We start from the raw sequence: 24,523 nt of genomic DNA, 5'->3' as shown, positions 1-24,523 counted from the left end.
AAAAAAGTTACTTATATGACCGTATGTCTGTGTCATTCATTACATGTTCTAATTAATGGCTCTAGACATCTACTTGATAAAGTAATATTCGGTTCAAAATGAAGTCACATTTTATGGTATTATCAACTTAAAAAATTATTTCATCTTGAGATAAAATATTGTGGAAAAACTGTACCTCCGCCATCTATTTTATTTTAAATCCTAAATTATTTAATTCAAAGTGGAACAGAGCTGGAGAATTAACTTATTCATAATTTTAATCTTGCCATAAAGGAAAGTTGGATTGTTGTGTTATTAAAGAAGAGCTAGAAGAAGTAAGAACACAGTTAGCCAGAGTTCACATAACAAGTTTGTTTTCTGAGGTTCAGCTGATCTGTACTCTCCCTTCTAAAAATGGTTGATCCAAAAGGAAAGTTTAGAAGGCTGCTCTTTGATGATAAGGAACTGACAATGGAAGCAGTAAATACCTCTTTAAAGTTCATTTCTTGCTTGCGCTCTGTCTCAGTTTTTACCTACTCAGGCTAATTTGCAGATGCCTGGGACGATTAGACAATCCATAATTTCTACCAGTCAAGTAAAAGAAGGAAAGAAAATTCTGAGCTTCTCTCCCAGTTAACCAGTAGCTTGCTGTGGTTAAAATTAATGCAGATTTTACAGCAACAAATATTAGCATTTTCATTTACTATAAGTAATTGACTTGAAATTTGGGAAATGAATAGTTGAGTACATCATTTGAGTGTTTATTTGATCAGTTACTTATTAGTGCAAGAGGCCATCATGTAAATTTTTCTCTGTATATTATCACTTTGTTTCTCTCTACATTTTAACATGCTTAACGTGTGGTTTCTTTTACTTGAAAATATATTTTATTCTTTGCAGTGTTTGAGCAATACACCTCCACTTACTGAATATTTCCTGAATGATAAGTATCAAGAAGAACTGAATTTTGACAATCCCTTAGGAATGAGAGGTGAAATAGCTAAATCTTATGCTGAATTGATCAAGCAAATGTGGTCTGGAAAATTTAGCTACGTCACACCAAGAGCCTTTAAGGTTAGTATGGTAAATACATTTTCAACAAGGCCTATATCACACCCAAGAGGACAAAAATCTTTGGGAAAGGGGTAAAAAAATCATAGCTATTACAGTGGTTTGTGACCCTCCAAAGGGACTCAGCACATAAATACATACACAGCATATATGGTATTAAATTTTCAGGGTGGGGCACATAATAGATGATTAATTTAAACTGTCCAAAAAGAGTTCTGGAGGATGGTAAAGGAAATAATGAAATAAAGTTTGAGAAACACTGGTATGGTTCAAAATGACTATAGACAGCAGTGAGCATTTGCAGATTGTTTTAGAATACAGCACATCTCTAAGAAACCCACATAAATATTTTATACAAATGTAAAGACTAAATTTGGGCATGTCATTAAACTCTAAGAACTTTATTTTGAGAGTCATTATTGGTTTGAAAAATTATTGAAATGAAACTGGTCTGCAAAGTAAGCACTAAATATTAATTAAATATATTTTCAATATAATTCTTAATCTTCTAGTTTTTCTTATTTGTGAAGTAGTTAATTCTTAGAATCAAAATCTCAAGTAATTTAGTTTGTCATTCAAATAAGAATTAAACTGAAATTTAGCTTTATATTGTTAAAGTTTTCCTAATTAATTATATGGGTGAGATTTATGAGAAATTTTAAACATTTGAAGAAAATAAGCAGTTTTCAACCATTTTTTATACAACTTAAATGATGTTCATATAGAACATGGACTGGGCAACATTTTATTAACTAGGTACTAGTTCTTAAAAAATAAAAGACAAATCAAAAGAAGTCCTGCATTTATCTTCCTTAACTTTCCAAACTTAGGACAAACTAGTTCAGACAAGTCATTTCTCAACCATTATCCATGATTCCAACTAGTTTCATTTTACAAGATGTTCTCAATTATGTGTAAATAGGTCCTTGATATCTGACTTTTTTCTTTTGCATTTCTTTTCAGTCTCATCAAAAAAAAGCACTGCAAAGACTAGGAAAATTATATATGAACATGAATATTCTTTTTATCTCTATGAGATTTATCCTCTCTTTACACACAGAAACTAAATGAGAGCATTTTACTTTTTTCAAGTGACCCAGAAATGTTACTGAATTTTAAGTCTTTAGTGTTTCCCAATCCTTCGTACAAAACTATACCATATTTTCTCAGTGTTCTCTCCTTAGGTCAGCATTTCTTTTCTATTTTACAGATTAGTTATCATTATTAAAATATTTTTAGATATGTAATTCTTTACGTGTATTTATCCATATGTAATTATCATATCTGCATATGACTGCAAAAGTGCCACAAGTTGATTTGAAGGTTACAAATAAATTTTAGGAAGTAGGTGAATTCACAAATATGGAATCTGTGAATAATGAAAATTGACTATATATTTTTTAAATCAATCTTGTCCCTAGAACTGATTTTATAGTTTTGCTTCTCTTACAGACACAGGTAGGACGTTTTGCACCTCAGTTCTCTGGATACCAGCAACAAGACTGTCAAGAACTATTAGCTTTCCTATTAGATGGACTACATGAGGATTTGAATAGAATTAGGAAAAAACCATATATACAATTAAAAGATGCTGATGGAAGACCAGATAAGGTAAATTTAACCATATTATTGTCATCATTGTTATAATAATGTGGTATCTCTTTGTAATATGTGTCTGTTTTCCTTACAGGTAGTTGCTGAAGAAGCCTGGGAAAACCATTTAAAAAGAAATGATTCTATCATAGTAGATATATTTCATGGCCTTTTTAAATCAACTTTAGTTTGTCCTGAATGTGCTAAGATTTCAGTAACATTTGATCCTTTTTGTTACTTGACACTTCCATTGCCCATGAAAAAGGAACGTACCTTGGAAGTTTATTTAGTTAGAATGGATCCACTTACGAAACCTATGCAGGTAGGAAGTGATTAATTTCTTTGCATTTGTTATTTTTATAAAAGATTAGTGTTGAGTCCTTATGCCTCAAGTACAATTCAATAATAATAAGCTGTTTTGCATAAGAGATTTTTATACACTAATTAGTACAACTTTTCAGAATTTTGAAAGGGTGAGGGATGTGTAAAGTACCATTATTTGTCATGTAAAAACAAAATTCTCAAAGACTTTTTCTTATCAAAGAAAAATGAGAGGTGGTTTGATTTTACAATATCGGTATGAATATTAGCTTACAAAGATTAATAACGTAGTAATTTCCCAGTTTTCCAACTTGAACTTTCTTTAATGTTCATTGTAATTTTTTTCCTACTGGCTGTTGGAAGAGAAACTAATACTTGCTATACATTTTGATTCATATTATGATAAGATAATGGTATATTTATTTTTTTAACATCTTTATTGGAGTATAATTGCTTTACAATGTTGTGTTAGTTTCTGCTGTATAACAAAGTGAATCAGTTATATGTATACATATATCCCCATATCCCCTCCGTCTTGCGTCTCATTCCCACCCTGCCTATCCCACCCCTCTAGGTGGTCACAAAGCACCAATATGATCTCCCTGTGTGACGCAGCTGCTTCCCACTAGCTATCTATTTTACATTTGGTAGTGTATATATGTCAGTGCTACTCTTTCACTTTGTCCCAGCTTACCCTTGGCCCTCCCTCTGTCCTCAAGTCCATTCTGTACATCTGCATCTTTATTCCTGTCCTGCCCCTGCCTTTTTTTTTTTTGATTCCATATATATATGTTAGCATACAGAATTTGTTTTTCTCTTTCTGACTTACTTCACTCTGTATGACAGACTCTACAACCATCCACCTCACTACTAATTCAATTTTGTTTCTTTTTATGGTTGAGTAATATTCCATTGTATATATGTGCCACATCTTCTTTATCCATTCACCTGTCGATGGACACTTAGGTTGCTTCCATGTCCTGGCTATTGTAAATAGTGCTGCAGTGAATATTGTGGTACATGACTCTTTTTGAATTATTATTTTCTCAGGTTATATGCCCAGTAGTGGGATTGCTGGGTTGTATTGTAGTTCTATTTTTAGTTTTTTAAGGAACCTCCATACTGTTCTCCATAGTGGCTGTATCAATTTACATTCCCACCAAGAGTACAAGAGGGTTCCCTTTTCTCCACACCCTCTCCAGCATCTATTGTTTGTAGATTTTTTGATGTTGGCCATTCTGACTGGTGTGAGGTGATACCTCATTGTAGTTTTGATTTGCATTTCTCTAATGATGAGTGATGTTGAGCATCCTTTCATGTGTTTGTTGGCAGTCTGTATATCTTGTTTGGAGAAATGTCTATTTAGGTCTTCTGCCCATTTTTGGATTGGGATGTTTGTTTTTTTGCTATTGAGCTGCATGAGCTGCTTGTATATTTTGGAGATTAATCCTTTGTCAGTTGCTTCGTTTGCAAATATTTTCTCCCATTCTGAGGGTTGTCTTTTCATCTTGTTTATGATTTCCTTTGCTATGCAAAAGCTTTTAAGTTTCATTAGGTCCCATTTGTTTATTTTTGTTTTTATTTCCATTTCTCTAGGAGGTGGGTCAAAAGGATCTTGCTGTGATTTATGTCATAGAGTGTTCTGCCTGTGCTTTCCTCCAAGAGTTTTATAGTGTCTGACCTTGTATTTAGGTCTTTAATCCATTTTGAGTTTATTTTTGTGTATGGTGTTAGGGAGTGTTCTAATTTCATTCTTTTACATGTAGCTGTCCTGTTTTCCCAGCACCACTTATTGAAGAGGCTGTCTTTTCTCCATTGTATATTCTTGCCTCCTTTATCAAAGATAAGGTGACCATATGTGGGTGGGTTTATCTCTAGGCTTTCTATCCTGTTACATTGATCTGTATTGCTGTTTTTGTGCCAGTACCATACTGTCTTGATTACTGTAGCTTTGTAGTATAGTCTGAAGACAGGGAACCTGATTCCTCCAGCTCCGTTTTTCTTTCTCAAGATTGCTTTTAGCTATTCAGGGTCTTTTGTGTTTCCATACAAATTGTGAAATTTTTGGTTCTAGTTCTGTGAAAAATGCCCTTGGTAGTTTGATAGGGATTGCATTGAATCTGTAGATTGCTTTGGATAGTATAGTCATTTTCACGATATTGATTCTTCCCATCCAAGAACGTGGTATATCTCTCCATCTATTTGTATCGTCTTTAATTCTTTCATCAGTGTCTTATAGTCTTCTGCATGTAGGTCTTTTGCCTCCTTAGATAGGTTTATTCCTAGGTATTTTATTCTTTTTGTTGCAGTGGTAAATGGGAGTGCTTCCTTAATTTCTCTTTCAGATTTTTCCTTATTAGTGTATAGGAATGCAAGAGATTTCTGTGCATTAATTTTGTATCCTGCTACTTTACCAAATTCACTGATTAGCTCTAGTAGTTTTCTGGTAGCATCTTCAGGACTCTATGTATAGTCTCATGTCACCTTCAAATAGTGACCGTTATACTTCTTCTTTTCCAATTTGGATTCCTTTTATTTCTTTTTCTTCTCTAATTGCTGTGACTAGGACTTCCAAAACTATGTTGAATAATAGTGGCGAGAGTGGGCAACCTTGTCTTGTTCCTGATCTTAGAGGAATTGGTTTCAATAATGGTATATTCAAATACCTGTAATTTTTAGGCATCTTAAGAACCTGGAAAAGAAGTGGAAATTTAGTTAGGCTAAAAATACTTGTTTCAATAGTGTTCTAATATTTTAACAGTTTGGGTTATCACATAACACTTAGTCTATGCAAGAGCCCTGTGCTAGACCTTAATATCAATTGTCTGCCTGATTCCATTGCCTAGTGTTATAATTGGATTTTTTTACATTTTATGGAGCAAAACACTATATTTTCTCCCTTTATTAATCAGTTAATCATTTTCTGATACTTGACCCACCCTAATAAAAGTATTTCGTTCCTTTTCTACCTTCTGTTACCCTAATTTCTATTATAGCACTTACCAAATTTTATTATGACCTTTGGTTTACTTTAACTTTTGTCCCCAGACCATGAATTCTTTGAAGGAAAGGACTTCGTAAATCTTTGTATTCCCAACCCGCATGACTTAGAAGTGTTCAAAAATTTTATTCATTCAAATGGGCACCTACTGATTGTAAAGCTCTGGTAAACAAGACAGACATAGTTCCTACTTTAGAAGATTCTTTACTAAAGATCTTAGTTGAGGGTTCCAGCCAGCAGTGCAGTTTGTTAGAGCCTATTAGTTGTATTAGTCTGCTCGGGCTGCCATAACAAAATACCATAGACTGAGGGACTTAAGCAACAGAAAATTATTTCCCCACAGTTCTGGAGGCTAGAAGTCTAAATCAAGAGAGCCAGCCTGGTGGTTTCTAGTGCAGACTCTTCCTCACTTACAGATGGCCGCCTCCTCCGCTGTGTCCTCACAGGGCAGAGAGAGAGACTGGGAGCACAAGCTTTCTGGTGTCTCTTCTTACAAGGATGCTAATCCCATCATGAGGCCCCCACCTTCATGATCTCATCTAAATCTCTCAAAGGCTCCATCTCCAAATACCGTCACAGGGCTTCACATAGGAATTTTGAGACGACAGAATTCAGTCCATAGCAGTGTTCATGAAATCTTTATGAAAGGTACGCTTTGAACAAAATTGTCATCGTACCATTCATTTAGTGGAAGTGTTTGGGTTTACTGTCAACAGGGCACAGAATATGAAGTACTCATAAAAATATAGTACTTTCATCCAAAATAATTAAAGTTGGTAGAGACTAGTCATGTACTCAGTTATGCAGATTTCACCCATTTCTTGTGCTATTTATGTATTTGCTTCATGAACTCATTGAACCTGGTACCTTCATGTCAGTATTTCATCCAGCAGTGCTGAGAATATTTTAGAGAACAAGAGAGACATGGCACTTGCCCTTATCCATGAGCAAGGTTAATGAATACCTGCTTTTATTTTTGGCCAGGGGCATATATGTTCACATGTCTAAAATCACATCCTTTAGATACTCACTTATTCACTTGTTTAGAAGTATAGGATTTTTAACATTCTTTTCAATGGAGAGAAGGTATAGCAATGCTAAACTACATCCTTAACCTCTCTAGTTTGTAACTTTACAAATATATGCCAGTGAGTATAATGGAATAAGAGAGGAGTATAAAAAAATGAGTAAAAATTTATTGCAACATAAAATAAATGTACTCTATTTCTCTATACTCATTTGTTAAAGATAGTACTTTCCCATGCCAATAATATAACATCTATTATGTAGAAGCAAATTGAAATCAAATTACACATTAACCTGGAAAGTATGTGTTGAATGGTCTTCTGTAATTTGGGTTTTAAATTATTTTTCCAGCAATGTGAATTTCACTGATTTACCTCTTTTCTCACTTGGTGACCAGAAACATAAATTTGTGGAAGTTAGAGCCGTGATCAGCACAGAGGAATTGGGATTTTTTTTTCCTCTTGGAGACAGTAACAACTCAAATCCAAAATGATCACTTCATTAACACTGTGCTTTAACCAGCTCTAGAGGAAAAGGGAATTAGCTAGGTTAGCCCACTTGATGAGTTTTCCCATCACTGAAGTAGATTTGAGTCATGGAAGTTTATTTGTAATTGTGTTGAACATGTGTTATGTATTGGACTCACATACTATGCAAGATGCTGGAAGTACAAGGGTGTTCCTAGTCCTTGTTCTCAAGAAGCTTTTCATAGAGTGTGAAAAGTGCTCTGACAGTGTGCTGTAGGGATATACAGAAGGAATAACCTACCCAAACTGGTGATGATGCCTTTGCTGGATCCTGAAGGATGATTAGGTTTTAAAATTAATCACATGGAAGTTGGGAATAAAGTATTATATAGAACAAGAGAGTGACACGTACAAACGGCTGAAGGCAAAAGAGAATGTGGCCCACTTCTGGAAACTACAAGTAGATAATATGGTAGATCACAAAGAACCTTGATGCTTTCATAGGAAGTTTGGGCTTCATCCTAAAAGACTAAGGGAGCCACTAAAGTGTATTAAGTATAAAGAGATTGTGTGGTCAGATTTGTATTTCTGAAAGAACATTCTGGCTAGTGCAAAGATTGGATTGGAGGGGCTTAGATCAGATGTACTAAGACCAGGTAGGAGGTTTTTGCAGTGATGAGATGACAGAGGACAAGGGCTTGACCTCTTAAGCTAAGTGTCAGGATGGCAATCAGATAGAAGAACCAGTTGAATATAGGAGTTGAAAATGTATTAAGAGTATTCAAGTTTATTGAACTGGAAAACTGAGGAGAGAATGGTACTATTGGTTTTAATGGGAGATATAGAAAGAAAGGTTTAAGAAGAAACCTATTTTAGTATTGGATATGTTGACCTAACGTGACCTAAATCTGTGTTTAGTATTGGACAAGTTGAGATTCATGAGGAAAATTTAGGAGGTATATCAATAGGCCTTGACTTTATGTATGTAGACTAGAGGAGAGAGGTCTGTGCTTGAGATATAAGTTGGGTGGTGAGCTCTATGAAGATGGTAGTGAATGTCTTAGAAGGATGAGATCACCCAAATGATCATCTAAATCAGAACTGTTTTAAAAATAAAAAGGACCATATTAATAGTTATACCAGGACAGCAGGCTAATCTAGGACTTGCCAGAGCAAACTGGGATATATTGTCACCTAGTCTAAGGAAAGCATATAGAATCAAGAAGGCTGAGGATAAAACACTGAAGGATAATGCTAGAGGGTAGTTCTTCACTCAAAAGAAGGTGTGACCAGGACATTAAAGAATAAGAAGTGTAGTGTCATATGGAGAGGAGAATTTTGAAGGAGGCAGTGGTCAGCAGTAATGTTGCAGAGAGTTCAATAAAGTAAGGACTGGTAAAGATTTGGTTAAATGATAGTATTGACAGCCTTGGTAACAGGTTAAATAAAGAGGTGAAGGCAAAAGCCAGGAGTGGATAAATAAGTGAATGAGAGATAAAGAAGTTACGATAGTAAGTGTAGACATTACTTTTAATAAGGTTATTTATAAAGCAGAGGAGAAAGGGCGATAATTAGTGGAAAATTATTAGAAAACAGTGAGAGACTGTTTTGTTTTTTGAGATTTGTATATAGTTCAGTGCTTTTATAAGAGTCAAATAAAATGAAATAAAGGATAATTGCTGGGTTTATGTTCTAGAGCAGCGGTCCCCAGCCTTTTTAGCACCAGGGACCGGTTTCATGGAAGACAGGTTTTCCACGGAACGGAGGCAGGGGTGGGATGGGGTGGGGGATGGCTCAGGCAGTAATGCGAGCAATGGGGAGTGATGGGGAGCGATGGGGAGCGGCAGAGGAAGCTTCGCTCGCTCGCCTCCTGCTGTGCGGCCCGGTTCCTAACAGGCTACAGAACAGTACTGGTCTGTGGCCCAGGGGTTGGGGACCCCTGTTCTAAAGGAGGCAGAAAAGGATAGATGCCAGGGTTAGCCTTGAATGGGAAGAGTAACACCCGATTCTCTTTCCTTGTGTCAAAAGAGACAGAGAAAAGGACCTTTTAGACTCAAGTTTGTAGGGGGAACAGTAAGTTGGAGATTTTCCTATCCAGTAGCCTATATTTTTCTCAGTGAAATAGGTATTCTGCTGATAGTGAGGGGAGAAGTGGTAAAATTAAAAGACTAAGAAATGGTGAAGATTTTAAATAGTTATTGAGAAAAATAAGAGAATAAGGGAATAAAGGCTACACAGAAGAATTTCTGGCTAGTGTTGAAGGATCAGTTGAGATTGAGCACTGTGAGTCTGTACTACACCAGTCTCTGAAGTTGAGCAGTTTACTCCAGCAATCTAAACAACTCTGAGAAAGTATAGCAAGAATAAACCTGAATAACAAAGTAATTAATGTTTTTGCGATGAGTGGTTGAAGGGATGAATCATGGGGGTGGAAGGGCATGGAGATAATAGGGAGCTGATAAACTAGGAGAAAATAGAGAATTAGAAGGACTAGATATCTCAGTGCAAGCCAAGAATAGGAAAGAATGAGTTTCCAGGAAAAGTAAATAGTGATTAAACAGTTAAGAGTCTAAGATGTCAGAGGTGGTGCAGGAGATGGCAAGGTCCAAGAAGTGAACTACAGTTGAAGCAAGTGTAGGTCTTTGAATTGAGGAGTCAGGGAACAATAAGATAAACCATCCATGTGGACTTTGTCACCCAGGATGATGCCAAGATTGGAGACAAGACACGGTGAGCCAGATGCCACCATGAATGTGAGGAAGCAACCAAAAGGTCTATCTCACCTAGTGAATATTTTCCAAAGTAATAAATGTATTATAATTTTTTTTGTTTTTTAGTACAAAGTGGTTGTCCCCAAAATTGGAAACATACTTGATCTTTGTACAGCATTGTCTGCTTTGTCAGGAGTACCTGCAGATAAGGTAGGATGTTTCTGGGTTTAAAGTATGTAAGTTGGAGTTTAATTTTTCACTGTTGTAAAACCAGCTTAATAGAAATTTATTTCCTTTTAGATGATAGTTACTGATATATACAATCATAGATTTCACAGAATATTCGCAATGGATGAAAACCTTAGTAGTATTATGGAACGGGATGATATTTATGTGTAAGTATGAAATCTATTGTGCAAATATTACTTGAGAAAAAATTGAAAAGAAATATCATAAAATTTTCAAGAGTTCATAGTCAATTTTATCCTTGTAGGTTTGAGATTAACATCAATAGAACAGAAGATACAGAGCATGTGATTATTCCCGTTTGCCTGAGAGAAAAATTTAGACACTCAAGTTACACCCACCATACTGGTTCTTCACTTTTTGGTCAGCCTTTTCTTATGGCTGTACCACGAAACAACACTGAAGATAAACTCTATAATCTTCTGCTTGTGAGAATGTGGTAAGTGCCAAACAATTCTACATTAACAAAATAAAATATTAAATAGCTAATAAAAGTAAACATGCAAGGTACTATCAGAATATAATTAGTTGTCTGTATTATTTCAGCTTTGTTTAGATGGGTAGCAATGTAAGAAATCACATTATAGTCTAATCCAGTTTCTTGATCATGTAAACCACATTACTGATATTCCTGATATTGTAGTCCCATAAACCATACATAAAGATGACATTATAAACTATAAGTGGTCTTAGCAATAATATATATATATCATCTAAATGAGGATCTTTATAAAATAATTTTATGTCAAGAAATTATTTGCCACAAACTTTTAACATATAAAAGAAAGATGTTAAAACCCTAGAAGTAACAAATTAACTTATTTTTATAAAGACAGCCAAACACAAATGATTACGGTATCATGTCTTGAGTTTGAATTTATCATTGAATCCACTAATGACCACTGTTAATTGTATTTAGAGGTTTTGTTTTATTGAAAGAATGAAAAACTTTTTTTTAAGTTTTTGCCTTTATAGAACTGAACTTGTTTGATTTCTGATTTTATTTAAGCCGATATGTCAAAATATCTACTGACACTGAAGAAACCGAAGGATCCCTACACTGCTGTAAGGACCAAAATATTAATGGGAATGGCCCAAATGGCATACATGAAGAAGGCTCACCAAGTAAGACTTCCCTATTAAATTGTAAAAACTTTTCACTTGGATTATTGCTGCAGAGAAAAATTAAGAGGATGGGGATTAAGGAACTAAACAATATTTGCAAGCCTGGAAAAAATAGTGTTAGTATTAATAAGTTTTAAATGGAACATTGGGTTTATTTAAAGATTTCTAATATCTAATTTTAGGTGAAATGGAAACAGATGAGCCAGATGATGAATCCAGCCAGGATCAAGAACTTCCCTCTGAGAATGAAAACAGTCAGTCTGAAGATTCAGTTGGAGGAGATAATGATTCTGAAAATGGATTATGTACTGAGGAAACTTGCAAAGGTCAACTCATGGGACACAAAAAACGATTGTTTACATTCCAGTTCAACAACTTAGGCAATACTGATATCAACTACATCAAAGATGATACCAGGCATATAAGATTTGATGATAGGCAGCTTAGACTAGATGGTAAGTATTTGTGAAAAATGGCTTAAACACTAAACTTGAGCGCATGTTACTTTTTTTAGGTGAAACCATGAAATTCAACACTATCATGAAAAATAACATTTATGTATCTATCTACATTTTTAAATGAAAAGCCTTCATTTCTAAGTATACTAAAACACATGTCAGTGTTTATTAAATGAAAGTTGGACTTATGCTTAAGGTTTTTTTAGCTCTAAAATATCTTAATGGCTTGGAAACAGCTATTTACCCTGATCACCTAGTGCAAGTAGAAGAGACTGCTATTTGTTTATTCTGGTATATATCTTAACATTAAAATATATTAGTTTTTAACATTAAGGCATATTAAATCTTAAAGAAAAAATATGTTTTCCACCTTAGAAAGATCTTTTCTTGCTTTGGATTGGGATCCTGATTTGAAAAAAAGATATTTTGATGAAAATGCTGCTGAGGTAGGTCATCAATCATTCCTTCTTTATCTTTCCCTGTTGATCACACTGTTTTGTTACACTCTTTTGTTTCTACCAACTATGTTTATTTTGCAGTAAAAAATTGGTTATGTGCTAAAAGAGAAAAGGCTTGTTGGTTTTGGAACTGCTTTTTGTTTAAACTTCCTGGTTGTGCATTTAGGTGTGTATACAGGAATTATTAGAAGTATAGTGTAAATCTCAGCTGAAATAAGCTTTGTTTTTTTTGAGAACATTTAGGAGTTTTTCATTACTATTCATAGTAAGATGGTATCACTAAAATGAGTTTTGTTTCATTTGTTTTCTTAACTCAAGAAATACTTCTCTTTAGGATTTTGAAAAACATGAAAGTGTGGAATACAAACCTCCTAAAAAACCCTTTGTGAAATTAAAAGATTGCATTGAGCTTTTTACAACAAAAGAAAAGCTGGGTGCTGAAGATCCCTGGTAAGAGACAATATTAAATAATTGTGTCTAATTATTTTTTAAGGATTTATACTGAGGTATGTGGTACATCAAATTGAAAAAGTGATATTTAAATTCCCTTTGATATTTTTAACAATAAGCATTTCTTTATATGCTAATAATATATTAAGAGGGATGAGAATGTCTTTAAAAGTATTATTATAATGTTAAGCTTTAATTTTGTTACTATATTTTCCATAATAGCCATTTTACTGTGAATAATTAATTTTAGTTACATTTTCCCAAGAACTTTTATCTGTGCAGCTATTTCAAGAGAAGCTTTTTTAGGAAAATCACAATATGTTTTGTGGCATTACTAATTCCATTAGAGTCCAGAAGTTTTGAGATTTTTCTCATGCCTGTATCTCAGCACAGTTTTATAATACATCCATGTCTTTTTAGCATACTGTAATGTAAATAATCTAGCCCTCATTATTTCTTTGAATACTTATTTACATATTCATTTTCAATAGTTAAATCTATTTGGAAAATGTATTGATGATAAAAATAATAATAGAAGTTCCTATCTGTTATATATTAGGCATTACCTAATATTACCTCTAACATTATCTCTAACAAGCTTTAAATATTTCTCTTTATTTTTAGGTATTGTCCAAATTGTAAAGAACATCAGCAAGCCACAAAGAAATTAGATTTATGGTCCCTGCCTCCAGTACTTGTGGTACATCTCAAGCGATTTTCTTACAGTCGATACATGAGAGACAAGTTAGATACCTTAGTTGATTTTCCTATCAAGTAAGTTCTGATTTTGCTTCATAAACATTGGGCACCTCTAGCTTTTTTTTAGACATTAGGTAAGTCTGCACCCAAATTTTAGGGGGTTTTTTTTTTGTCTATTTACTTTTACATATAGTTGACTTTAAATATTATATTGGTTTCATGTGTACAGCATAGTGATTTGATGTTTTTATACCTTACACAGCATACAAAATTATTATAATACTACTGACTATATTTTCTGTGCTATATACTAAGTCCCTTTGACTTATTTTATAACTGATAGTTTGTACCTCTTAATCCCCTTCACCTTTTTCACGCATCCCCCCACCTTCTTCCCTCTGGCAACCACCAGTTTGTTCTCCGTATCTGTGAGTCTGTTTCTGTTTTGTTATATTTGCTCATTTGTTTTGTTTTTTAGCGTCCAATCTCAGTTTTTGAGTGTATTTTTGGGTACTTCTGACAATTTGTGTGGATCGGTAACAATTTTTATTCCTTCTTAAGAGATCTTTCAAAGATCAAAGGGAAAATATATTTTTTAAAAAAACAGAGTAAGACTCTATGTTACATAATCTTATGAGTTCACTGGCCCTGTTTATAAATCTAAGATACTTCATGGGATCTTAGTGATTTTCTTTTTCCCAGGACTTATTTCATCATTAATCCTCAATTATTTCTAAATGCTTTTTTAAAAAGACTAATGTGAAAACAGCATAACGGAATTGCTTAGAAGGAGGATGATGCAGTAGTGTAATAAGTCATCCCTGTTGTCATCCTTCAGTTTTCTTATTGCAGCGTCCAGAGTATGACATCCTATTTGTAAATATGTGTAAAGAAGTCTGGAGACAGCATCTTGGTAGCCTTTTTTGTTTTTCTTTTAAGCTTTCACTAAACATAATTGAGAATTCAGAAGGACAAAAAGGGAATAGTGTATCTTCATTCACGGAGTCCAGGACTTTATCACACACTATCTTGTGACAAGAACATTCTACTCTCCCATTTCGCTAAAAAAAAATCGGTAGTATTCTTTCATATTTCATGATATTTGTGCACCAAATTTACTTAATACAGTTAGTAAGTAAACAAATACTGAAGGCAGGTGTGTGTGCATGCAGAGGTGATTAGAAGGAAATAGGTGATGTAATATTGAAAACATTCTTTGGATTGCTTATTCTAATTGGCGTTTATAAATTTAAAATTGAAAACGTTTTGCAATTATAGAACAAAAAATGCTAATTTTCTCTTTAACAAAACAAAATTTTGAGCCATCAGAGTTTTCAAGAATACAGCATTTTGAAAATGTGAGTACAAGGTGAAACAAAAGTAATGATAAGCTAGAACCTTTTAGAGATGTATTTGAAATTTAGAATCATAATTGCTTTTTAATTATGTAAATACAAGAAGAATAACCAGAAATAATGATAAGCTATAAAATGGTCATATTCCAGTTTCATGCATGCTAGATTATATAAACAGTTGGTTGTATTTCAGAGAATGTTACCCATTTAGGTTACAGAGGTCATCAAAACCTGAAAAATATAGAATAGATATTGGGATTATATTTAAGTATATACTTATATTTAAATTATGATAAAATTTCTTAAAAAGTTGTTTTTCACTGTCCCTTTATTCTTCCTTAAATAAATCATTTCTGAAAATGACTTTAAAAAATAAAAGAATCCACATGGTAAATGGTGATGTCTGTATCTCCTCATATACTAAGAGAGAAATGTATTAGCATGAAAACATTAATCTGAATAACAACAATCATTGGAGAATTTTTAAATTCTCAATCCCTAAGAAAATTTTTGCCAAAACATTCAAATCTCAAGGGTATTTATATAATTTGTTTTATAAAGTTATTTGGCTCTTAGTAATTTCTTTAGTAAGATAGATAGATAGATGGGAATACATTTAAATGAAAGTCAAACAACACTGACAAAGGAGAGTACAATTCATTACATTTAAGGAAAACATAAAACTAACTTGATCTCTTTTTTAAACAGTGATTTGGATATGTCGGAATTCCTAATTAATCCAAATGCAGGTCCTTGCCGCTATAATTTGATTGCTGTTTCCAACCACTATGGAGGGATGGGAGGAGGACACTGTAAGTTGATAGTTTACCTTTTTACTAAAATCATGGTGTTTGATCACTCCAGACTTTTTTCCTTAAGCTATTTATTACTTCTTAAAGGGAAATTGTGAGATGTGTCTTACATACAGCAGTCATTCAATAGATATTGATTAATGAATGAATCAGCTTTTGAACCTTTTTTTTTTTAACATCAAGAGTAGAGGATTGAGTTAATCATGCTCCATAGTTCAAAGCACAGGAAATCACTGGTCCATTCAGAGCTCCTGTCCTTCCCCATTCTCCTTCCCCTTCCGTTTCTAACTTGTTTGATGTATGAGCTCTCATGAATCGTGCATCATTGTTAATTTACATGATTGTTACTCTGCTGTGGATCTTACTTTTCTCTCTTGACACTTAAGACTTCTCCATATTACTTTGTGTCAATTTAATTCATTGCTTCTAACCACACATGATTTATATATCTAACCATATTTTATTTCTCTATTCGCTTCATGGTGGACATCCAAATTGTCTTTAACTTTCTACCACCACAAGAGCAATAAACATCATTATGGTCTCCTACGTGAGAATTTGATTGAGCTACATACCCAGATGTAAGATTGCTGGGTTATAGAGTAAAGTACTGTGAGATGGCTCTCCAGGACGGTTATACCAGTCTGTGCTCTCCAACTGATAGGTTTTTCTGTCTGTTGAACCAGCATTGCATTCTGGGATAAATCCTAGTCTTGAAGTATTTTTTAATATACCCAGTTGGATTTGGTTAGCTGATTTTATTTAGGATTGTTAAAATTTAATTCATAAATGAAATGATACTGCAATTTTTTTATATTGTTCTTACTTTGGAATCAAGATTACAGTCTAGCCTAATGAAACAGGCTGGGATACTTTACTCTTTTTCTATTTCCTGGGGCAGCTAGTATAATATAGGAATTAACTATTCATGAAAGTCTAGTAGAATTCACGTGTAAAACTATCTGGGCTTTACAGTCATAAATTTTTCTGTTTATATCATGCTTATTGAAGTATATTCAGTTTTCTTTTTCTAAAATGTGTACATTTTGGCATTCTCCATTTTTCTAAAAATGTATGTTTTCCAATATATTTGAGAGTAGTTGTTTGTAATACTCTTGTGCTGTATTTTTGTCCCTTTTTCTTTTCTGTCTTGTCAAAGAATTAGCTTTCTATTTTATTACATTTTTCTCATTGTTATACATGTATGTATTCTGTCTCATTGATTTCTTCTCTTCCCTTTGGTATAATTTTCTTCTTGTTAATTTGGGTTTGCTCTGTTTCTCTTTTTCCAGCTTCTTGTGTTGGATGCTTATTAACTTTTTGTTTTCCTTTTGTTCCCCTCTATTGAAGGCTATAATTAAAGCTGTAAATTTCCCTTTAAATATTCCTTTACCACTATTCCATAAATATTGAAATGTAGTATTCATTGTCTTTCAATTCTATATATGTCTTTAGTTTCCTTTATAATTTTCTGATTACCCCAAGATTATCTCATCATATGCTTTTTCAAATATATGGTTTTATAAAGCTGTCCTTTGTTTCTTAATTTTAATTTTATTTCATAGCATTTAGGGGCATTATCTATACTATATTAATCCTAGGAGTTTATTAAGCCTTCCATGGGGCTTAATATATGGTCTGTTCCTTAAATGTTTGTGTACTTGAAAAGCATACGTATTCCCCATTTAAACATAGAGTTCTATATTTCCGTTACAGTTAATCTGATCAGTTGTATTCAAATCGTTACTATCTCTGGTTATTTTTGATGTTCATTCTTTTTCTGAGAGGAATTGGTCAGACTCCTACTGAAGTGTTGATTTATCTGTTTCTTCTAACAGTTTTATTAATTCTTTTGCATTATTAGTTTCATTTATGTTTAAAATGGGTAGCTCTTCTTTCTCTATTGTTCCTTTTACCAGAATTTGACATTCATTTTTCATTTTGTCTTTTTCTCAGAATTACAAATATTAATTTAGCTTTCTTTTGATATCATGATTTCGTTTGCAAACTGTGTGCCTTCTTGTTAGATTTGTCTCTTATAATCTATATTATTGTTAAATCTTATCTTTTTATTTTCAGACTTATTGGTCTGAAAATATGTTTCTTTAAATTTGGGAGTGTGGTGGTCTTGATTTCAGATTGACAAATTTATAACCCATAATGGGCTCCACCCAGAAGAACAATAATTTTGTTTAAGAGGGGTAGAATTATTTAGAAGACAAAACCTAAAAGTCACTTTTTAGAAACTATGACAGCAAATAATTGTTTTGAGCACATTTTGCAACTTTGTTTCCTCAGTTACTGGATAGTTTATACAAAGTATGGATGGGAGCATTGGGCATTTTTTTTTAACTTAAAGATAAAGCAGATCTTTAAAATTTGTGCACATCAATTGATCGTTTTTTACCTTTCCTTTGCTCTGTACTTTTGTTAAAGACTGGAAAAGATTCTGTTGTAAAAACCTCTACAAATCAATGAGATAATACTGTTGGAAAAATATTAGTCATAGAAAAGTTAAATTTTGGTTGAAAATTCAAACTTTGGAATCAGAAACAGGCCTGAGTTTAAATCCTAACTCTGCTACCTAACCGCTATACTGTTGGACAAATTAAACTTCTCTTGCTGCCTCCCTTTCCCCATCTCTAAAATCAGAAGAATAGTAATGATAGTACCTTCTTTACAAGATAATACATGTAAAGTGCATAGCACTGTGCCTGATACACCAGAAGCACTACATAAAAGTTAATCACCAGTTATTGTCATTAGTATTGTTATTCTGTGAATTAAAAAATAATAAATCTGTCCTGTTTATCCCTGGGATGAAAAAAGTCACATATTTCAACTTATATGAAAGTACTGTAGGCTTCTAGTTTGTAGGAAATTATTCTAAAAACCTTTAGTCATTGGAATCAGTTAAATACATGATAGACAGGCCTTATATAGATGATTATCATGTAATTTTTATAGGTATTCCCTATATTAGATGGTTTTAAAGTTTTGAGGGTTCCCTCGCAGGAAACCACAGCTCATTTAAGTCACAGAAGCGATTATATTTTTTCATTAGATACTGCTTTCGCAAAAAATAAAGATGATGGAAAATGGTACTACTTTGATGACAGTAGTGTCTCAACTGCATCTGAAGACCAGATTGTGGTAAGTGTGTCTTTTATTCCTGAAAATCAAGGAACCTACTGTTTTAAAAGGGGCCCATGGAACACTATAGTCTATATTCTAGCAATTCTAATAGGTGAGAGACTTGCTCTGCTTTAAAGAAACGTAAAATTGTCCTCTAAGTGGAAATCTGTCTACTAAATTTGCCCACTAACAGAAGCATAAGTTGAAACATGAAAATTTTTCTGGTTTTCAACATGAAAACTGGAGTTTTCTAATGAAAATATCACATTTTCCCCTGAAAAATAGGCTCAGACATTCTAGACATTGACTGCTTAAAGTCAGAATGCTAAAGTAGAAAAAAAAAATTCTTTAAGGGCCTTACCATACCTCAGATTTTTAAAGTCTTACCCTTTATGACAATTACATATTCAAACTCAAAATGATATAGTTATATAAAACAACTTACAGATTTTAAAAAATCAATGCTGTGCATTTGTTACTTTGATGTTTTCTGAATAGTAGAAAAATTAGGAAGTTACATCTAGTTACACTTGCATCAGTTTATCAGCCACAGCTGGAGCCAAAATATTGGCATTTGTTTTGTTTCCCATCAGAGCACATTTTTATTATCAGATATTGATTGATGAACACATGACTAGTATGTTCTAAGAAGAAAACTAATAATTGCTTGATAAGAATTTATTATTCTATAAATTTTGCCTTTCTGTATATTTTACTTATTGATGACAGTATTACAAATTATGAGAATTAAGGTATTTGCTCATGTGATGACATTTCCTATACATAGGTTTTCTGGTGATGTTGGGGAGCACTGACTGCTTTACTTTATTTCCTGATTCAAATTATATATTCCTTGAGAACAGAGACTAGTTTTTTACTTTTTTAGTTTATAATGCTTTAAAAGTCTTCAACTAAAATTGTTCGATTTAATAAGTTAATAAACTTCTGAGCCCAATTACTGACATAGTTTTAATTGGTCATTGGATGAACAGATATGAAATTATTTTGAATTGTTTCTCTGTAGATGTTTCATATTTTTATCTATATATGTGTATATAATTTATATATTTATATATTAAGTTATGTACCATTGCTTATCTCCCTACAGCTGTAACAAAGAACAAGAAGACTTTTGAACTCTTAATATTTTTTAAAATGTGTATACGCCTAAGTTAACTATATTTTTAGTTTATATTTAGACTTCTAATTTCATATCATATCCCTCACTTTTCAATTCTGTTCTCCTTTTTAATCTACCAACCAAAACATCCTGAAGTTACCTACATTGTCCTTCAAAGTCTATTTGACAACACTGCCCTAATCTTGCTTTCAAATAAATAATATATCTCGTTTATATACAGTAAGTGAATTTGATGTTACCTTACATTTTAACAATGACAATTCTTCATTTAGTCAACAGGTACTTGAGTACCTTCTATATATAGCACTTCATTCTAAACAAGGTTAAAAGACAGCTATCTGTGATTTCAAGAGGCTTACAATCTAAAGGTGATGAGAAGTGAATTGACAATTGTATATGATAATTACTATTAAATATCTTGGCTGTATAGGTTGGAGGCATCTGTCTCAACTGATTTGGGGTTTAAGGAGACAGGGCCAGTGCAGGGAAGTTTGCACAGAGAAAGTGGTGTTTGACCTGAGTTGCGGATACAAATAGTGGTAAATTAGACAAAAGATGCAAAGGTATTCTAGGCAAAAAGAACAGTACCTACAAAAGCAAGGAGGCATGACAGAATATAGCATTTAGGGGAACAGCAAATAATTTGGTGTTACTGAAGGGAAAGACTCTTGTTGGGGATAAGGAGCAGAAATTAGGCTGGGGCTAAACCTAGCACTCAGATCAAGAAAGATGACATTTTTCGTTGTTTAGACCTTTTTTTTTTTTTTTTTTTTTCGATACGCGGGCCTCTCACTGTTGCGACCTCTCCCGTTGCGGAGCACAGGCTCCGGACGCGCAGGCTCAGCGGCCATGGCTTATGGGCCCAGCCGCTCCACACCATGTGGGATCTTCCCAGACCAGGGAACGAACCAGTGTCCCCTGTATCGGCAGGCGGACCTCAACCATTGAGCCACCAGGGAAGCCCTAGACCTTTTCTTAAAGTTTGTAAGAAGTATTGGATGGTTGTTAAGTAATAGAAGAACATTATTAAATTTGCATCTTAACATGTCTTATGAACACTTTAGAAGACAGGTTGGAGGGCACTGAGTACAGAAGCAGAAAGGTCATTATTGTCTCCAGAGGAAAGGAGGCTGTCATGTAAGTTAACCAACAAGAGCTTCTAAATTTAAAGTAGTGGTAGTAAGTATATAGACAAGGGGAGAATGGATTTGTGAGCTACTTAATGGATAGAAATAATAGAACTTGATTAAGATTAGATATAAAGAGGTAGAGAGAGAGAAGTTGAAGATGACTCTTCAACATTCACTAAGGTAGTAAACGTAGGAAGAAAATTTGCTGTGAAGTTTGAGATACATGTATAATAGCTATGTGGAAATTTCCATTAGGAAATTGGACTAATAGGACTAGGGTGAGTTAACTCAAGGGTGAGAACTGGCTTCAGTTATAAATCTGAATTGTCTGTCTTAGGTAGCAGTTAAAACCATAGGTTCGAATGAGTCACCTATGGGAAGATACAGATTGAGAAAGAGCAGTAGGCTGAGGACAGAACATGATTTTTTTTGAAGGTCAGGATTTAAAGAGCCACAGAAAAGTAGAAGAAACTGTAGAGATGGAAGATCTAAGGAAAAGTGGTGTAACAGAAGCCAAAAATGCTTTAATGCAGGTAAGAAGAGTAGTAAAGCATTAAATGCTACAGAAAGACTGGCTTAAAAAGGCATCCATTTAATTTGTTAATAGGAGGTTTTTGAGCCTAGTGAAAGCCATTTCATTAGAATGGTTGCGGCAGTCACATTGAATTGAGGAGTGTACGTGAGAGTGAATGATGAATATTAGATTTTCTGTCTCCAGCCTGGCTGTGAGGATGAGGAAGAGGAAGAGGTATATGGCAGCTAGAAGAAGTGGTAGAATGGAGAGGGATTTATGATGGGAAAAGACTTAAGTATTTTTTATGCCCAAAAGTCCAGTAGATAAGGACTCTTTAAAGATACACAGTGATGATTGATGGAGCAATATCCTTAAGATGGTAAGAAAAGTTAGAATCTAGAGCAAATACAGAATGAAGTTATTACTATTAGAAAGAAGCTTACCTTTTCCTTAGAGACAGGAGGGAAGAAAGCATAGAATTCTATTTCATTTTAGAGTAACTAGGTTAATCTGTGATACAGTTGGATTTATTTATCTATCCAGCTAACTTAGAAGAGAATAAAAATGTTAAATCCAGTGACCATTTTTCCTTTATATATAGAAGTCATCTTATATTTACTCAGTTTTAGTAACCCCCATTTGACCATGTGTGGTTTTCTTGATTTATGTCCTGTCACCAAAATTGGTTACCAGCTCAAAATTCATACTGTATTTAACATAACCTTTAAGAATCATAACCATTTTAACATCCTTTTTTTGTTTGTTTTAACAGTCCAAAGCAGCATATGTACTCTTCTACCAGAGGCAAGACACTTTCAGTGGAACTGGCTTTTTTCCTCTTGACCGAGAAACTAAAGGTGCTTCAGCTGCCACAGGCATCCCATTAGAAAGTGATGAAGATAGCAATGATAATGACAATGATATAGAAAATGAAAACTGTATGCACACTAACTAATGAAAGTCCTAGAAGCCATAAAAGAGAGACTTTCCTGCTGGTGGTATCAAAATGATGAAGTTACCCACCACATTAAACAAAAGTCTGAGATGGGGAGTTTCAGATAACTGAATGTAAATCCTTTATCAGATTTTAACTTGTGCAGTACTTGAAGTGAAACACAATGAAAACTTTAACAGAAATTGTCTCTTAATACATTTACAGTCTTGTATTTACAAGCTAAATATATATAGGAAATCACAAATAAATCCCTTTTAAGTTTGCTGCTGTTTTGATGAATTATGTTTTCTTTAATTTTTTGGATGTGAGTTAATTGATGACAAACGTTAAATTTGTGGATGTTGGTCATTTATTTTGCTCAAATAATACTGCAAGAAAACTATGGCTGAACTTAGTTTTTGGATAATCTAATTCATGTGCATTAAGCTGCCACATATACTACTATGATATTTAGCTGCAGTATCCATGTGGCATAAATACTGCAGTAGTATTCTTGGAAAACCAAATTTTCAAATCTTTACCTGGTAGTCAATGTGGGCCTGTTATAAAACCAAATCATGATACAAGAAATAATCTTGAAAAAGTTATTTCCTTTTATAGTATCATAAAAAGTCCAGAATGTTATGTTCATCTTATTACTACTGTGGAAACAGGTTCTAGATTTCACACTTCATCGAAAGTCACTTTTCAGTTAAATGTAAGTATTTTTTACTGCTATTCGGATCTATTCCCTAGATATTCAAATTCTTTTTGACTTACTTTAAAATGCATATCTTTAATCTGGTGTTGGTCCAAAATTAAAATTTTGGCTGTCTGTTTTTCTCTACCCCATTTTTTGGTAATTTGGCAACTTTCAGCTCTCCCAAGTATTGTAATATAAGGACAAACTTAATAGTATTCTGTATCCATAGTAATAATTACATCAAGCTTAGATGAGAATTTTTTTTTCATATACTGGCCTTTAAATCACTAATGGACAATTGGCTTTACAGGTAGGTCTGTTAACTTTCTTTGTGTGTTCCTGATGGAATTCACCATAGCCTTACAGCTTTTCTCAGAAGGTAACTTGTTACAAGAGAATTGGCATTTGCATGTTCCAGAGTCAGAACCTGTACAGTATATAAAGTATACAAACCTTGAATTTTATTTTAGTTCACCACATTCAAGGATCCAGGATGCCAAAAATATGTGTGAACATTTGAAACATTTTTCATTTGCTGCTTTTTCCCTTTGATCTAGTTGAAAGAATGTATTGTCAGTTGGCATACAATACTGCCTTTAATAGAAAATAAATGCTGGGGCACATTTCACATATCGACTACCTGAGAAATTGCTTTGTGTCCCACTGTTATTAAAGCAAAAAGTATAATGTTCTTCACTTGAACTAATCAAATACAATAGATTATAAATTGTGTATTGTAAATAAAAGTTCACTCTGTGAGTGCACATTTTGGTAAATTATTTATTTATGTTAGCATTTAAAAGTGAAAGAGAAATGCATTTGACCAGGATAAATGAGGTATGTTGATCATGGCTTTGCTTTATACCGTGATATTAAAGCTGGTTTTTCATCCTGGTATTTTTAAAGCTGCTTTGGGTTTTTCCTTTTTTCTCTTCTTTTCTTTTCTTTTTTTCTTTCTTTTTTTTTTTTTTTTTAATGTAAACTAACCTCCTGCATGACAGAGGTTAAAATTTTGTCTGCACTTGAGTTCACTTGAGTTTACATTTGAAATGTGCATGTTTATTTATACAGATTTCAATAAAGCTATTCAAGGCCTTATTTAGTCTTTTATTTCTTACTCTGAATCTTTTAATAAAAATCCTCTATTTTATGGTAGGTGACCATAGACTTTTTAGTTATACAGTTAAAAATAGA

At 33.4% G+C, this 24,523-nt stretch overlaps 1 protein-coding gene across 2 annotated transcripts in view; it reads left to right on the top strand.

Annotated features, from left to right (window-relative positions):
• USP15 (ubiquitin specific peptidase 15) overlaps nt 1-24,239 on the top strand; it is a 137,213-nt gene extending 112,974 nt beyond the window's left edge. Inside the window, exons 9-22 of one of the 2 annotated variants that reach the window (XM_060112013.1) lie at nt 880-1,053; nt 2,503-2,661; nt 2,741-2,965; nt 10,296-10,379; nt 10,470-10,564; nt 10,663-10,854; nt 11,425-11,540; nt 11,723-11,995; nt 12,374-12,444; nt 12,791-12,906; nt 13,531-13,680; nt 15,669-15,772; nt 18,837-18,925; nt 22,465-24,239. In XM_060112013.1, coding sequence (XP_059967996.1) covers nt 880-1,053; nt 2,503-2,661; nt 2,741-2,965; nt 10,296-10,379; nt 10,470-10,564; nt 10,663-10,854; nt 11,425-11,540; nt 11,723-11,995; nt 12,374-12,444; nt 12,791-12,906; nt 13,531-13,680; nt 15,669-15,772; nt 18,837-18,925; nt 22,465-22,647 — 2,031 coding nt within the window. In that variant the 3' untranslated portion in view covers nt 22,648-24,239. The remainder of the gene's footprint in view (nt 1-879; nt 1,054-2,502; nt 2,662-2,740; nt 2,966-10,295; nt 10,380-10,469; nt 10,565-10,662; nt 10,855-11,424; nt 11,541-11,722; nt 11,996-12,373; nt 12,445-12,790; nt 12,907-13,530; nt 13,681-15,668; nt 15,773-18,836; nt 18,926-22,464) is intronic. The other variant, XM_060112014.1, reaches the window with a different exon arrangement.
• The last annotated feature ends 284 nt before the right edge of the window (nt 24,240-24,523 follow it).

This window comes from Mesoplodon densirostris, chromosome 11 (assembly GCF_025265405.1).
Source record: "Mesoplodon densirostris isolate mMesDen1 chromosome 11, mMesDen1 primary haplotype, whole genome shotgun sequence".
Taxonomy (NCBI): domain Eukaryota; kingdom Metazoa; phylum Chordata; class Mammalia; order Artiodactyla; family Ziphiidae; genus Mesoplodon; species Mesoplodon densirostris.
Note: the sequence above shows the minus strand (reverse complement) of the source record. Positions and strands in the feature narration are given on the sequence as shown.